At 42.0% G+C, this 16556-nt stretch overlaps 1 protein-coding gene across 2 annotated transcripts; it reads right to left on the reverse strand.

Moving 5' to 3' along the window:
• Positions 1 to 618: 618 nt before the first annotated feature.
• On the reverse strand, positions 619 to 15225 carry PLIN2 (perilipin 2). 2 transcript variants are annotated; one of them, XM_015564729.1, is made up of 8 exons: positions 15121 to 15225; positions 14839 to 15034; positions 12865 to 12947; positions 11632 to 11917; positions 10590 to 10771; positions 9407 to 9541; positions 8460 to 8750; positions 619 to 1016 (listed from the first exon to the last, which is right to left on the reverse strand). In XM_015564729.1, the coding sequence occupies exons 1-8, from the start codon at positions 15148 to 15150 to the stop codon at positions 876 to 878; spliced, it is 1344 nt and encodes a 447-aa protein (XP_015420215.1). In that variant the 5' UTR covers positions 15151 to 15225; the 3' UTR covers positions 619 to 875. The 2 variants fall into 2 exon arrangements, with proteins under 2 accessions (XP_015420215.1, XP_006764988.1); XM_006764925.2 differs by lacking the exon at positions 619 to 1016 and having other exon boundaries at positions 7869 to 8750.
• Between the last annotated feature and the right edge of the window lie 1331 nt (positions 15226 to 16556).

Consider the following 16556-nt stretch of genomic DNA (forward strand, 5'->3'; position numbering starts at 1 on the left):
GACCTAAGCTTTTTAAAAATTTCAATTGATTTTTGATTCTTTATGACAAACCTACTATTATCTCCATTTTACAGATGAGGAAATTGAGGTACACAAAAATTAAGTAACTTGTTTAAGGTCACACAGCTAGTAAGTGGCAGAGCCAAGATTAGAGCCCAGAGTCTAATTAAAAGCTCATAAATCTTTACCAATCATGATATGCTTTCTCCCAGTTGATCTGTTTTCAGTCATGTGCCCACACCTAGGCTAAGGAAAAGCAAAAACCCTTGACTGAGACACCCTCCCCCAACCCAAAAGGTACAAAGATTCTGGCCTGGCCATAATGGCTCAGTTGGTTGGGCATCATCCTGTGCACCTAGAGTCATATGTTTGAATCCTAGTCAGGGCACATGCCCAGGTTGTAGGCTCGATCCCCAGTCGGGGGCATGCAGGAAGCAGCCGATCAATGTTTTTCTCACTTTCTCTCTCTCTAAAATCAATAAAGAACATTTTTTTAAAAAAGATACAAAATTTCTGACACCACAAGAAGCAAAAATGAATCCTGGGAGGCAAAACAAAACACATACACACACACACAAAATCTTCACTCTATTAATACATACACACACAACAATTCACAATTATACAGACCAATTTTTATTATAGGCATTTCAATGATTAAACTTCAAAGGACTCTATTAAATGATATATGATACAGAACTACGATCTCTTATAAAAGTTTAGATCCAAGTTTCATTACAATTAAGCCCTGTAATTAAAAAAAATAGACCAAGCCCCAAAAGATTAATCTCCAAAGCCACAGGAATAAACACACGAGCAAACATGAAGTTTAATATGACACAAATTTTGTTTTCAGACAAAGAAATATTTTCTTGTTAGTTTTTCAACATTTCCCCCTGAGAGGACTCAGGGTTATTAGCGTGTGAATGATTTGATCCATCCTCTTCTTCCAAAGCTATAATATCTGGAATTTCATCGGTCTCCGATGTCAAGTCTATGATCGTGAAATCAAATACCTGTAAAAGAAGAACGTTGGATAGTAAAACAAACACGAATGAAGCAAGCTGTTAGGTTCAGGTGAGTTCATGGAGACATTACTTACTGCATGTGGGTAAATCTTACTTTGTCCATAGTTGTGCTTTCTGACAAGGTGTTGTAGTCTTATTTCCCAAATTCATTCATATTATAAAAGTACTTAGGAAACTTCTCTTTAAAGGAAATTGACCAGTAGTGGACTTAAGAAGTGAAAGCTTTTTTAAAAATATGAGATATAAAGCATTATTGGTTATTCATCTATTTATCAATCTATTATTCTTTTTAAAAATATATCTTTTATTGATTTCAGAGACAAAGGAAGAAGGAGAGAGAGAGAGAGAAACATCAATGATGAGAGAATCATTGATCGGCTGCCTCCTGTACACCTCCTACTGGTGATCAAGCCAGCAACCTGGGCATGTGCCCTATCAGGAATCAAACTGTGACCTTCTAATTCATAGATTGATGCTCAATCACTGAGCAACACCGGCTGGGCAAAAAATGGTAAATTTGATGCTATGCATTAAAATAGTGAAAAAAAATTACAATTTCTAAAATAGCAAACACACACACACACACACACACACACACACACACACACACGAGGAATCTTGCTTTGGTCATTGGGACCCCTTATCTGGCTGTGGCCTTCATTGCACTTTTCCCTAAGAATCAGGTGCTCAAAGGATTATCTGGTCTGAGGTACAAACGTCCACCTTTTGTTCCTGAGGCGTGTACTTTGGAGAGAGCAAACTGCATTCTAGCTACTCAGAAATGTTCACTTTGCAAAGATGAAATCCAGCCCAACACCCACAAAAGCCAGCAATATTTATACCAATGCATGCAGAGCATCCAGCCAGGCAGGTCAACAACTGTAATTTTAGACTTTTTAGGTTAAAAGCTCTCTAGTAAATGTATATTTCAACATCCAATATCACTTTATTTGTTTTTAAATAAATGCAAAATACAACAGGAAGCTACAACACAAGAAGCTATGAGCCGAGGGATTTTCTGGGCTCCAGACAAGAAAAGAGGCTAGGATAGAAAAAATACACACACACTTTGACATCAGTAAGACATTGTGCTAAATCCCCTCCCTGCCCCGTATCTCTTTCTACCTCTTTCCACACCTCTCAAGTGAGGAAAATACCTGAGTGGGTTGCAGGTGAATAAAGATACAATGAACCTAGCTTACAAAAGGTGTTCAATAAACACTAGCTTTTCTCATAAATTCCTTGAATACCACCACACATACAAACCTTCACAGTCACCTATAGGCCAAGTAACTGTTGGCCTAAAGTAGAGTTCTGCAATTGCAAAGGTTGGAAATTCCACACTTAAAGTTTTAGGAGAAAAGTTTCCATTGCCACTACCACAAAAAAATGTACCTCCAGTCCCTGAAATGATTTAGGAGAGGCATATGAATAATTCGCCTTCCATAGGATCAGAATGATTCAAAGTGTCTCATTTCCCTTAAATTCAAAGCCAGTGGAGAAAATAGGGGAGGGCGGAGCAGCTGAGAAGTAGCCACAGCCTACCAAGTTTCCATGGTAAGGTTAAAATGTAGCGGTTGTGCCTGACAATCGTCATGGGGTTTTTAGAAATGTGGCAGAAATCCTCTCACAGATTTATAAAATGGATCCCCTTTTCATTGACCGGAACCAATATCAAAGGAGTGTAGAAGTCTCTTGCTGTGAATACCCATCACTGATGGAGGCCAAACTCAGAACCAGATGCTTATTATGAAACTAATGAGATAATCATAGTCCCTCTCTGAAAAGGACAGGAAACCAGCAATATATTCTTTTCAAGAAAATCAAGTGACCTTGCTAGGACTCCCTGGGCCCTGTGTACATTATGCAGGTTGTTCACCATACAACCACAGTGGGCACCTTTTCTGTCATAAACTTCTTTGATTCCCATATTTATGATGACTTTCCAGAAGGTGGCACTACATGCATGAGGATAAGATACCATCTTCTAATTTGCATGAAGTTAAGCTAGTGGTGGCCTGGGGCCCTGGATTGGTGAGGCTATTACAGAAATAAAAACACCATTTTTGGAATTTAACTTGCTAGTTAAGGTGATGTGCATGCAATGCTGGTAACATGACACAGAATGACGATTTATTTTGAAATAAAGAATCATTATAGAAGAAATAATGAAAAGAAAAAGTAAGCCCTAGCCAGTTTGGTTCAGTGGATAGCATAGGCCTGCAGATTGAAGGGTCCCGGGTTCGATTCTGGCCAAGGGCACATGCCCAGGTTGTGGGCTTGATCTCCAATAGGGGGTGTGCAGGAGGCAGCAAATCAATTATTTTCTCTCATCATTGATGTTTCTATCTCTCCCTCTCCCTTCCTCTCTGAAATCAATAAGAATATATTTTTAAAAATAAAGAAAAAATAAAATTTTTGTTTGTTTGTATAAAAAGAATTCCTATGGCCCTGGCTGGGGAAGCTCAGTTGGTTAGAGCGTATCCCCATACACCAAGATTGTGGGTTCAATCCCAGGTCAGGGCACATACAGAAAGCAACCAATGAATGCATAAATAAGTAGAACAACAAAAGTTTCCCTCTCTCTCTCTCCCCGCCCCTTCTTTCTCTCTCTCATCGGTAAATAAAAATTTAAAATAAAATAAAAGGAATTCCTATGTATAGGGCCATAAAAGGATCATGCAAGAGGTAATGATTAGCTCTAACACCAAATAGGTAAGACTAACCCTGTTGAGAGTTTGATTTTAACAGAATCCTCTCCCCCTTCATAATAGTTTGCATATTTAGCTTGATTATGTGCCTGCAGTTGGAGGGTCAGTAGCATCTTGGTTCTGCTTTACTCTCTTTACCCTTTACTTGAATAATCTGGTACAGTTTGAGAGAGGGCACACCTCCTGCCCTACAGTAGGAACACCCTCTTATACCAGTGTTTTATCATTGGCTAAAAAGAGTCTATGGAAGTAGTTAGAACTCTCAGCCTAGGAAAAAGGTTGTCACTTACCACAACACAATGCAAGTGATTCTTGCTACCCACTGAATAGCAATGAACTAGTCAATGCTAGCACCTGTATATGTGAAACATTTACTGTAAGCAAATACATCAACAGAAGGCCTTTTAAAATATTTTATGGAGCCCACAGTGAGGGTCTTGTTTGAGGAGAGGGTACTATAGGTAACCCTATCCCTATTTTTATTTCAGGTTAAAATCATTTGTTTCCTATTTCCTTTGCTTCCCAAAGTGGATCACCTGCAATAGAATCACTAGGGATGATGGGGGGGATGGTGTTGGGGGTGGGTAAGGGCGGACGCTTTTTAAAAGTGGAGATGCCTGGTACTACCTGAAGACCTACTAACCAGATTCTCTGGTGATGGAACCCAGGAAGCTGCATTTTATCAGAATTCCCGGTTAATAATCCCTGGCATAGACAGAGAGGGTAGGGGAAGATGATGTGGTTCTATCTATGCTGAAAGCTCCCTTGGGCCACTTTATATAAGGAAGTCAATCTGATAGCTACACTAGCTACCTCTGTAGCCGAGTTTTTTTTGCTCTAGCCTGTGTAGACAGTGAAATAGGAAAAGTGCTTGATTCACACTACTCAACATCTACTCTTATTCCTTTATAATTTAAATGGTTAGCTAGAATCAAAAAGTCAAATAACAACTGTTGGTGAAGATATGGCGAAATCAGAGCCCTCATACCCTGCAGGTGAGAATGCAAATGCTGCAGCCACTTTGGAAAATAGTCTGACAGTTCCTCAAGTAAACGGAGAGTGACCGTATGACCCATGAGCAATTCCGCTCCTAGGTATATGCCCAAGATAAATGAAAATTTAAATGGTAACCATTTTTCATCACTGATACACAAAAGAACCATTTAATCTACTCATTACTTTTGTAAAATGTCAACCAATAACATTCTTCTCTACCTTCCTACGTTCTGGAAGACATCAGACCTCTTTGCCCCTCAGAGGAGCGATAACTTAAGTTAGTGTTCTCTTTCACTTTGGTGAATAAAACTTAAAACTCAAATTGTTGCTCTGGACAGCCTTATGCTAATTTGTCATATTTTGCAGGTTAGTTTTGTAATAAAGGTAGGGAATTAAAAAATTAGCAACTGGGAGCCATTAAAGGTGAAGGATAAAGAGTGTTCTCTATCAGGATAGTTCTTGAATATTCACCAACCAACTTTCCTAAGACTTTTATAAGTCTCTTGAGGACAGTTTCTGGTGTTTACATTCTCAGCAGGGCAGAGTTCATGCCTTACACTATTAGAAACTCAAATATTGAACCAAATTATTTTTTAATGGAGGTACATATAATAATGTAAGCACCTACATATCCACATTGTCTCTAACCAATCAATGTACAAATTAATTTTTAAAAAATTTTAACCCCAAAATGTTAATGTTTAATATCTTTTATATGGTTCTCTCAAATAGCTCTTTCATAAAACCAGTACCAAGCTAAATAACCTAAAGGTCCATTCTACATCAAGACTAGGCTCCCCTGTGAGATTCCAAGCTTTTCAGTATATTATAATCCATGTCTCTCTAATCTGCAAGCCTACTTTGTTTGTTTATTTATCTGTAAACTCATTTTAAGCAAATTAAGCATGAAAGAATCCCAAGCAACTCTGTCCCCCCTCCTTCAAACATTTGCCTTTCACACTGCCTTCCTATCATTTCACTTAGTCATTTTACTAACAATCTTAACTAAGGATGCATTGTATTATTTAGCAATGTCACAGCCAAACTCAGTAGGCTGTCTGCTTCTCACCACCTCAGCAGCAACTGAGGATGTGATTTTCCTTTTCAGCCTTTTCCACCCGAGTACCCTGTCTCTGCCTCCCAGCTCAGCTTAGCCCCAGCTGGAGGATCAAGAAGGCTTCATCCAAGCCCTGGCCAGGTGGCTCAGTCAGTTGGAGCTTCATCCCGTACACCAAAAGGTTTCAGGTTCAATCCCCGATCAGGGCGTGTATGAGAAGCAATGGATTGATGTTTCCCTCTCACATTGATGTCTCCCTTTCTCTCTCTAAAATCAATAAAGAACATGTCCTCCCCAGCATGGAGGGACCTGGAGAATATTACGCTAAGCAAAATAAGCCAGTCAGAAAAAGACAATTGTCACATGACCTCACTTATATGTGGAACCTAATGAGCAAAATAAACTGACGATAAAATAGGGGGGGCGGGGCGCAGGGACAGGAAAGATTAACCGAAGAACTTATATGCATATATGTGTAACTCATGAACACAGACACTAGTTTGGTGAAGGCCTGGGGCAAGGTGGGGGGGAACAGCGGGGGAGAGTCAATAGGGGGGAAAAAGAGGGCATCTATAATACTTTCAACAATAAAGATAAATTTTTTTAAAAAAGAACATGCCCTCAGGTGAGGTTTAAAAAAAAAAAGGTTTCATCCAAGAAAGAAAGAAAAAGATTAAAAAAAAAAAAAAAAAAGAAGGCTTCATCCCTCACCAGCCATAAAAATGTGACCTGGGCCTACCCCAGTTGACACCATTACTTTCAGGAATCAGTAACTTCTAAAACATGGGAGAGGCCCTAACCAAACTGGTGGATAGAGCGTCAGCCTGCGGACTCAAGGGCTCCAGGTTCGATTCTGGTCAAGGGCATGTACCTTGGTTGCGGGCACATCCCCAGTGGGGAGTGTGCAGGAGGCAGCAGATTGATGTTTCTCTCTCATCGATGTTTCTAACTCTCTATCCCTCTCCCTTCTGCTCTGTAAAAAATCAATAAAATATATTTAAAAAAAACATGGGAGAGTGACATCAGAATTTCAAAAGAGAAGCAAGGAGAGCAGGGAAGACACCATAAAACATGTCTTTGGCTTAAGCTGACCTTATGCCTGAAGAAACTTCTTCTCTATGAGCATTTGCTATTACCTTTTAGACTAGGAACTTAGATACTCAACAGTGGGATGATTCCGTATCTTTTCCTCACCATATGGTTACTGTGGAAATATAGGATACCTGCTGGGAAGGTGGACACTAGAGCATGAGGGTGTTGCCCTGAGACATAAGCAACAAGTACTTTAGTTGATAGAGCAGGGATATCTTACAAGACCATCACCCATGCAGGCCTCAGTGCTGGGTCACTCCTGAGACTGGGTAAGGCCCCGCTGACCCAAGCCCAAGTCCATGAGCCCAGAAGAGGCCCTCCTTGCCATCCCCACACCTGATAGGTAAATGCACAGGTATCTACCCTGCTTTCTCCCTTCCCTCACTACCATCTCCACGAGCTGAATGACACTCAGAGATATCTCGGGCAAACCAAACTTTAGCTTTCCCCTTTTCATTTTTTTTTTAGTCTTTCAATATAATGACTTAACAAAGTGGAAATATTTGACTAATCATGACCTCATAGTATATTCTCACACCCGAACTAGCAAGTTGAAGATATTACATGTCACTGTCCCACAGATGGTGTCCCCATGCCTTTAGTGCAAAAACAGAAAAAGACAGCGCATCTTCAAACACTTCACTTCCATCTGGTGAGGCATCACTAATTTTATAACAGATGAGAAAACTAAGGCTAAGAGATTAACGACTAGTTAATTAATCTCAAGGGTCCAGTAAATGGGCAAATGAAGGCAACTCTCGCCCAGTAAAATTCTTATATGTCCATTAGCTTTTCACTTGTTTAAAACCTGTCATCGAACATTCCATTTTTGACATTAGTCATCTAATGTTATCATACTGCCAAATTCCCTCTAACAGGCCAATTGGAATTCATGTATGTGTATTAATAACCCTGTCATGCAGGCCAAGCTGCTCTGTGAAAGCAACATACAAAGCACATGGAACACACAGCATAAAACTGATCTATTGTGCAGTGAATTTTATTGAACTCACAGGAGGCATTCCTTTATGAAAAAGTTGAAAAAAACTAAAGTTGTACAAGCATGCATTGTGAGACACAACAATGATGAGGCCTGCGCAGATCAAACGGGAGCAGACGCCAGTTCGCACGACAACCCACACGAAGGTGTTTTTATTCGGTACAGACAGGCAGCAACAGTGGCAACAGAATGAGACCATATATGCAGCGTAACTTTTTGTGACCTCTGACTAGGCTCTGACCAGTCTATCATTCTTTTCTTACCAGCCAGGTAAACAAAATGACTCATCTGCTAAGGCCAGAAACTTGAAAGGTCTTAATCCAGTTGGAAATGACTACAATGAAGGGGCCCTTTTTTTTCTAGCTCGCTGTTTCCCCAAGTCAGAGTTGTCTAGCAGGTGAATTGCAACATAACAGAAGACGTCATCTGGCTGGCTGCCCCATGCGCTGGTGACACGGACGGGATTACTGTGTTTTGTGCTCAGGCCGCTGGGCCTGCCGGCTGGTTGTGTCCTTCTCTGCAACACGGTGCTCAGCATTCTGAGACTCGATTATCTGAGGATGAAAGGGACCTACCAGCCAGTTGAGGGGTGTGTTGTTAACAAGATAATCCATCACATTATCTAACGACTCCTTCATTTTCTGCAGCTGCCCCTTGCTAGACGTGAGGAAGCCGTCGGACACTTCTTTAAAGGATGAAGCATTGCGGAACACTGTGCAGATGTCGCCAGCCATCACCCCCACGTGACTGGCCTGGTCTTGAATGTTCTGTGGTAACCCTTGGATGTTAGACAGGAGGGTGGAGCACGTGGTCTGCAGCTGCTGAGTCAGGTTTCTCGCAATAGCAAGAGTACGTGACTCGATGTGCTAAAAATAAAACAGGTTTAAAATTAGCAGTGGGCCCAACAGTGCTCTGTAGGAATTCGTTCAATTACAGTCAGTTGGTTACGTGTCACTGCACATGTGTGTCTTCCTCAACTTTTTAAAATCCTCCTAACAACCCCGAATGCAGCAGTGTTTTTATTCACATTTCTACACATGCATACTAGCTTTTGGAACCTAAAGAACCACTTTTTAAGTATTGCAATGTGCTATTTCTTCTGTCTGGAACAGTAGTCGCCTCACTGCCCTTTCACCTAGTTTACTCTCCCATTCAGTTGCAGCTTAGCACGCACCTCCTCCAGAAAGTCATCTGACTCACCCATCCTCACTCCAAGTCCAACTTAGGTACTTTCCTTATTTAGTCTCATAGTTCCTGTTTCTATGCTGTCAAAAACACCGCCACATAAAAATGCCTGCACCCCTTGTTAGTCTGTACTGAGGTTAAGGCCCATGTTCCTCTTTAAGCTGCATCCCACCAGGGGCAATAGCAGGAGGTTATTCAAGTTACTGCAGTTCTGCTATTCTGTTCAAACTTTTGCTGGAGAAGAGTTTTCTAAGAGGAATAACGGGAAAATTTAAATAATAAAAGTCTGGTAGAACTTCTTAAATGGTCATGGATGATTGTGTCCTAGTCATCTCACCTCAGCGCAGTGGGATTCATCGGTGTCGTCGTAGCCAATGCTTTTCTTCCACTCCACCCAGGACAGGTAGAACTTGTCCTGAGCATCCTGAATTCTCTGGTTGGCACTCTGCACATTCTCCCTGGCAAATTCAATCTAGAGCACATTGAAATAAAACAAAGGAACTCGTCAGACCTTCGTGTCAGTCTGCTCTCGGATCTATGATGTAAATCATAGAACATAAAAACCAGGAATATCCATCAGAGTTTAAGGACAGCAATCCCTGCCATCATCGTTATTTGTTATCAAGTAATCGAACTTCTTTGCTGCCTCTACTTAAGCTATTAAGCCACTGTCTCCATATTTACCTCCAGTTTAGCATAGGTAAGGCAACTGAAATTTAACATTTATGTGTGAAGTATAAGAGGAAATTACAAAAAAGGAATTCAAACTTCCTCTTCCCTGTTGTCAGCCGTCATTTCCCCTCCCAAGAACGGCAATACAGTACATACTGTTCTGTAACTTGGCAATCTTCAATGGCTACACAATACTCTTTTGTGATATATCAATTTAATTAGTTCCTTATTAGTTGCCATGCAGTGTTTATAACCTTCAGCAACTCTAAACATACATAGCTGTGGGGTAAATTTCTACAAGTAAAACTGCCAGGGAATAGGTGTGCTTTTACCCTTCTGAGAACTGCCCCCCAAATCCTCCAGAAGTCCACAAGTACACCCCTTTCTCTACACCACTGGCCACAGCATCACACTTCGCCAGTGTGTTCAGAAAAGATAGGCATCTATAATTTGACCCCTTGGAGTGAGATTAGCATCGCTTCAGATATTTCAGCTATTTATACTTCCTTTTCTGTGAGTTTCTATATACTCTTTGACCATTTTTCTATTGGGTTGTTCATAAGGTAAAGTTAAAATTCTTGGATTTCATGATTACATTAACTCTCATCCCTTGAGATAAATAAACTCACTTCAGCTACCTTTATTTATTTATTTTTTAAGTTTCTTTATTGATTAAAGTATTACATATGTGTCCTTACCCCCCAACTACTCCCCCCCATCCTCCTCCTCCTCCCCCTCTCATGCCTTCACCCCCCCGTTGTCTGTGTCCATTGGCTAGGCTTATATGCATGCATGCAAGTCCTTTGGTTGATCTCTCTTTAGCTAACTTTAAATGAGCTTTTACTCACCAGGTTCACAGTGGAATGGAGCTGGGAAATGGTCTCCTGGCTTTTTTGCTTAGCTTCTTTCACCCTGCCGAGAGCCTGCTGGTAGGCACGTGAGCGGAGCTTGGTCGACAGCGACCCCAGCCTAATATAATAACTTGGCTTCTGAACAGTCTCAAATCCTTCCACCTTTTTTGCTTCTTTTTCTGAAGTTAGAAAGAAGGGACAAAAAACAAACAAACATAAGGGATCACAGCTCTAAGAGATAAGGCTTGGACTCTAACCTGGATCTTGATTTTGGCGCCTCGACCCACCCACCAGCAATTACGCCAGGGGTGGGCAAACTTTTTGACTCGAGGGCCACAATGGGTTCTTAAACTGGACCGGAAGGCCGGAACAAAAGCATGGATGGAGTGTTTGTGTGAACTAATATAAATTCAAAGTAAACATCATTACATAAAAGGGTACGGTCTTTTTTTTCCAATAGTTTTATTCATTTCAAACGGGCCGGATCCAGCCCGCGGGCCGTAGTTTGCCCATGGCTGAATTATGCACTCATTTTCCCAGGACAAATCGTGTCTACTGCTGTGCTTGACTACCCAGAACATATCACCGCATCTGAAGGCTCATCTACACATGTCTCTTCCCATTAGAGTGAGCTTCTTGGGCAACATAGTACCTGGCATACAGGAGCCACTAAATGTTTAATGGCTCTGTAAAGCAGCCCATTAAAGACTATCCATTTGTAGAAAATATTTCTCCAGGCTAATTTCTCTTAAAATTTCAAAACTATTATGTACAATTCAATGTGAAACTTAATATTGTCTTAAGAAAGAACAGAACATCTATAAACACAGAAAGAATAGTGGTTGTCTGAGGAAGATAATGGAGATTCAGGCATGAGGATCTTTTAGGATGATAGAAATGTTCTAAAACTAAATTGAGGTGATGGTTGTGCCACCATAAATTTAGTATGAAAAAGGTGAATTTTTTGGTGTATAAAGTATATCTCAATGAAGCTGATTTAAGATATGCAACATTATTTCAAGACAAAAGAAACACTTACCTAGTTCTTCCTCAGTGAGAGGGAGGTACTGGTCTACCAGCAGCTCTGATGTGCTGAGAGCATTTTCCACTCCACTGCTCACCAGCTGCATCACCCGACTGCCCATGACTGTGTTAATGCTGTCATTGACCACAGACTTGGTCTTCTCCACACTGCCTGTCACGGCTTCTTTGGTCTTGTCCACCACCCCAGTGATCGTGCTGGTCACGGAATCCTTGGCTCCAGTCACAGTCGTCGTCACAGCATCTTTCGCCCCAGTCACCGCACCTTTGGCATTGGCAACAACCTACAAGCAGAAAAGGAGAGCACTTGGTTGGTGAGAAACAAGGGCATGAATAGATATTTAAGGTCTTAACTAAGGTAGCATAGTTGAAGAGTTAAAGAAGGACTAGGGACTAGCCAGTGTGGCTCAGTGGTTGAATGTTGACCTCTGAACTAGGAGTTCACGGTTTGATTCCCAGTCAGGGAACATGCCCTCGTTGCAGGCTCAATTCCCGGTAGGGGTATACAGGAGGTAGCCAATTAATGATTCTCTCTCATCATTGATGTTTCTCTCTCTCCCTCCCTCTCCCTTCCTCTCTGAAATATATATATTAATTAAATCAACTAATTCTCACAATAACTCTAAAATTAAAAAAAAGGAAGAAAGAATAGGGCTCTTTCACTCTCTAGCTTTATGACTTGGGCAAGTCACTAAGAATAGATGAGCCTCAACTTTCAGGTATATTTGCCCTACTGGCCACCACTCAAGGGTTGTTGGAGGAACAAATGAGGTAAAGATATAAAATTTGTCAATATGTCTTAGCCGGTTTGGCTGAGTGGACAGAGCGTCAGCCTGCGGACTGAAGGGTCCTGGGTTCGATTCTGGTCAAGGGCACATGCCTGGGTTTTGGACTCAGTCCCCAGTAGGGGTCCTGCACGAGGCAGCCGATCAATGATTCTCTCTCATCATTGATGTTTCTATCTCTCTCTCCCCCTCCCTTCCTCTTTGAAATCAATAAAAATATATTTAAAAAAAGAAACTAAAAGCAAAGTTTAAAAAAAGTTTTTCAGCATGTTATAGGCAGACATGCCTGTGTCTCCATCTTACTGGATGTGCGCTCAGACACCAAGTGCGAAAGCTTCTATATACCACCTGTGCATTTACCGAACACCCCTGGGAACCAGTTATGCTAAACAAATAGAACATGAAAATATGAGATGGAAAGCCTCACACTCTTGTCCCAAGCTCACCTGCTTTGTTGGCTGATTCAGAATAGGCAGTTTCTCCTCAATCCTGTCTAGCCCCATACAGGCATAGTTATTGGCAACAGCAACTAAAAAAAATCACAAATGGGGAAAATGTTAATAGTGTATGTATAGAATGCATACATATTATTATACCATAAACATTTAGTTATAGAAACAGCAAAATCACTGATCTTCATTTATCACACTATGCATTGCCAATTTCTCCAGCTCAGACAGGAAGAGGCTCAGCTGGCAAGTTCTTCTACTGACAGGGAAATAAGGGGGTGGGAGAGCAGCAGGCAAGCCAGGTAGGAAGCTGGCTAAGAAGTTTCTTCCTCATCCCCTGGCTCCTGAGGTTCATGCCAAGAGGAGCCAGGCTTCACCTGAACCCTCATTCTAAGAACTCTCAAAATTAGCATTTCCATGCTGGTTTAACCCCTACCTACACTTAATTCAGTATGCGGCAATGGGGAATGGTATGCTAACAGCACTCTGGACCTCCCTAATAAGGCCTAGATTTTAGTCCAACCTTCCAAGCCCTAATGATGACCAAGCCAAGCACTAGTCCTAAACTCATTTGGGAAGTAACAGAGATGGAAAACTGGTCTCTAAAGGTTCCTTATACTCCAGAAAGCTCATGACTTAACCATTTGGGGGAAGGATTTAACCCTTCATTATAAAGGGCTCATGCGGAAAGTCTTGATATACTACTAGTGGGAATGTAAGATTATAAGCCACTTTGGAAAACGGCCTGGCAGTTCCTCAAAAGCTGAAATAGCTATTATATGACCTAGCAATACCACTCCCAGGCATATTGATGTGCCCACACAAAAACTTAGACACAAATGTTCAGAGTAGCATTCATTATTCTTATTGCCAAAAAGCAAAAGCACCCAAATGTCCATCGACTGATGAATAAAAAAATGTGATCTAATCACACAATGGAATATTATTCCACAATAAAAAGGAATGAAACACTAATATGTTGTGCAACTATCATACCTATCATTCCCAGAACTTTTTCATCATCCAAACAGAAACTGGTATAAGGTTCCTTTCTGGGGTGGTAAAAATGTTCTAAAATTTATGGTGGTGATGCTTACATAACTCTGTAAATATACTAAAAAAAAACCAAAAAAACCAACATTGACAGTACATGTTAAGTGGGTGAATTGTATGGTGGTTAACTATACCTCAATAAAGATGTTATTTATTTTTAAAACAGTTCATGTACACTGTCTGGTCCTAAAGAAGTTAATTTCAGTTGACACACTGGCTCCCCTAGTGACCTGTTGCCAACACAGAAACATCTGTGGGGGATTTTTTTTAAATATTTATTTTTATTGATTTTAGAGAGGAAGGTAGAGGGAGAGAAAGATAGAAACATCAATGATGAGAGAGAATCATTGATCGGCTGCCTCCTGCACGCCCCCTACTGGGGATGGTGCCCGCAACCCAGGACCCTTCAGTCGGCAGGCCGACACTCTATCCACTGAGCCAAACAGACTAGGGCAGTGGGGGATTTTTTTAAAGTTATCATGAGCCCTGGACAGTTTGGCTCAGTGGATAGAGCGTCAGCCTGCGGACTGAAGGGTCCCCAGTTCGATTCTGGTCAAGGGCACATGACTGGGTTTCGGGATCGATCCCCAGTGGGGACATGCAGGAAGCAGCCAATCAATGATTCTCTCTCATCATTGATGTTTCTATCTCTCTCTCCCTTCCTCTCTGCAATCAATAAAAATATATTTTATAAATAAATAAAGTTACCATGAACATCTGCCATGGCTATGAAGAAGCTTTCTATAACAATGAGGGTCACCTGGCAGCTTATGGACAAAGGCAATACGTGCCTCAGGAAAGGCTGCAGACTCCCTGTGTGCTTGGGGCACGAGGCTGGCATTCGCCATATTCAAACCAGCTCCAGGCTTGCTCCAACAAGCCCCTTGGACTAAATGTGGAGTGGGAATCAGAACTCACTTTGAGGCTCTAGCTTCTGGATGATGGGCTGAGCACTCATCACTGCCACAGACGTGATGGTCTTCACACCCTTCTCCGCCATCTCACACACGGACTTCAGGTAAGGATACTGATCCTTTGTAGTGACGTAGGCCGAGGAGACGAGGTCATAGGTAGAGCTCACCAAGGGTAGGTTGGCCACCCTGGTCACCACACTCTGCAATCAAGAAGGGGAAGGGGATTAACTTCCCAAAACACAAGGGGAGGGAAAGGAATCAAGAAATAGCTGTTCAAAATTCATACCGGTTGTGGGTCAACTGCAACAGAAGCCATTTTTCTTCCCAGGGAAAGGAGAGACCTGTGGAAGAGAAACTTATTTCAGATCACTAGGATAAGACTCTCCCAGATCAATTCCCCAACTCAAGAAAATGCTAATTTCAAGCAGAGAAAAGTTCAAGATGAGGTAAGCGTAGTCTTCTGCGCTTTTTCCCACCCTTTAGCTCTGAGAGCTCTCCCCTGGCAAACACCTGGGCAAAGTTTCAGAGGTCCTGTGTAAACTTTCAATAGAAAACAGGCTCTGCAAGGAAAAGTTGCTGATATTTTTGTCTCGTGTCTTCACCAGGAAACCAAGTTAAAATACATGTTAAGGCCAGCCGGTGTGCCTCAGTGGTTAAGCATCTACCTATGAACCAGGAGGTCAGGGCGGTCAGGGCACATGCCTGGGGAGGGGGCGTGCAGGAGGCAGCTGATCTATGATTATCTCGCATCATTGATGTTTCTCTTCCATGGTGAAATTAACAGCAACAATCCCCAGTGGAGGCTGTGCAGGAGGCAGCCGATCAATGATGTTTCTATCTCTCTCTCCCTCTTCCTTCCTCTCTGACATTAATAAAAATATATTTTAAACAATAAAATAAAAACTTGAGCATACTAATCACTTAAAAAAATAAAATAAATAAAAATCCATGTTAAAACTACGAGAGATTTCAAGCAGAAGGCATCTCGGACAGTCAGGACTGTGTGGGAGCACTTTGGCGGGGATCCATTCCTTCCCCCAAAAGAACTAGTTTGGTGGTGACTAAGCGGAGGAGGAAGGAGGTGCTCCCCGGAATTGAGAAACGTTTCAGGAGCTTTAAAATTTCGTGTTCCCAACGACCAGCGGTTCTCAACCTGTGGGTAGAAACCCCTTGGGCGGTCGAACAACCCATTCACAGGGGTCGCCTAAGACCATCCTGCATGTCAGATATTTACATGACGATTCCTAATGTAACAACATTACAGTTATGAAGTAGCAACGAAAATAATTTTATGGTTGGGTCACAACATGAGGAACTGTATTTAAAGAGAACCACTGCCAACCACCCACACCCACACAAGGTTGCCTCACTGCTCAGCAACAGGGCTGGGAAGTTACAAGAAGCTGCTCAGCCCGCTGCCCACGACCTGGGGGCCCATCAGTTCACCCTCTGCCGCCCAGGGTCCCCATCGACAAGGAAGGACTAAGAGCCGCGCTGAAGGCGGAAGGCAGGCGCCAGCATCGACTGCCCCGCACCCACGGCGCACCCCATAAAACTCTGTTTTAAGACCAAGTTCCAACGCATTCCTTTTAAATACTGTCCTTTCGGGACAAATGGAAAATGTTACCCCGCAACCAAGCCAGGAAGGCACTAGAGTGGCTCGCAGAAAAGAAGACTCAAGGAACAAAGTCAAGTGTGGAAGGCGCAGGCCCAGGAGTCCGA

Source organism: Myotis davidii, unplaced genomic scaffold (genome assembly GCF_000327345.1).
Source record: "Myotis davidii unplaced genomic scaffold, ASM32734v1 scaffold197, whole genome shotgun sequence".
In the NCBI taxonomy this organism is placed as follows: domain Eukaryota; kingdom Metazoa; phylum Chordata; class Mammalia; order Chiroptera; family Vespertilionidae; genus Myotis; species Myotis davidii.

What these genes read in the sequence shown, in the direction of transcription:
- PLIN2 (XM_015564729.1), bottom strand. Translation starts at nt 15,150, where the DNA reads ATGGCTTCTGTTGCAGTTGACCCACAACCG. An exon ending in CCAGAAGCTAGAGCCTCAAA is followed by an intron (nt 12,948 to 14,838) that starts GTGAGTTCTGAT and finishes GATTTTTTTTAG; the next exon opens with TTGCTGTTGCCAATAACTAT. An exon ending in TCTCACTGAGGAAGAACTAG is followed by an intron (nt 10,772 to 11,631) that starts GTAAGTGTTTCT and finishes TTCTAACTTCAG; the next exon opens with AAAAAGAAGCAAAAAAGGTG.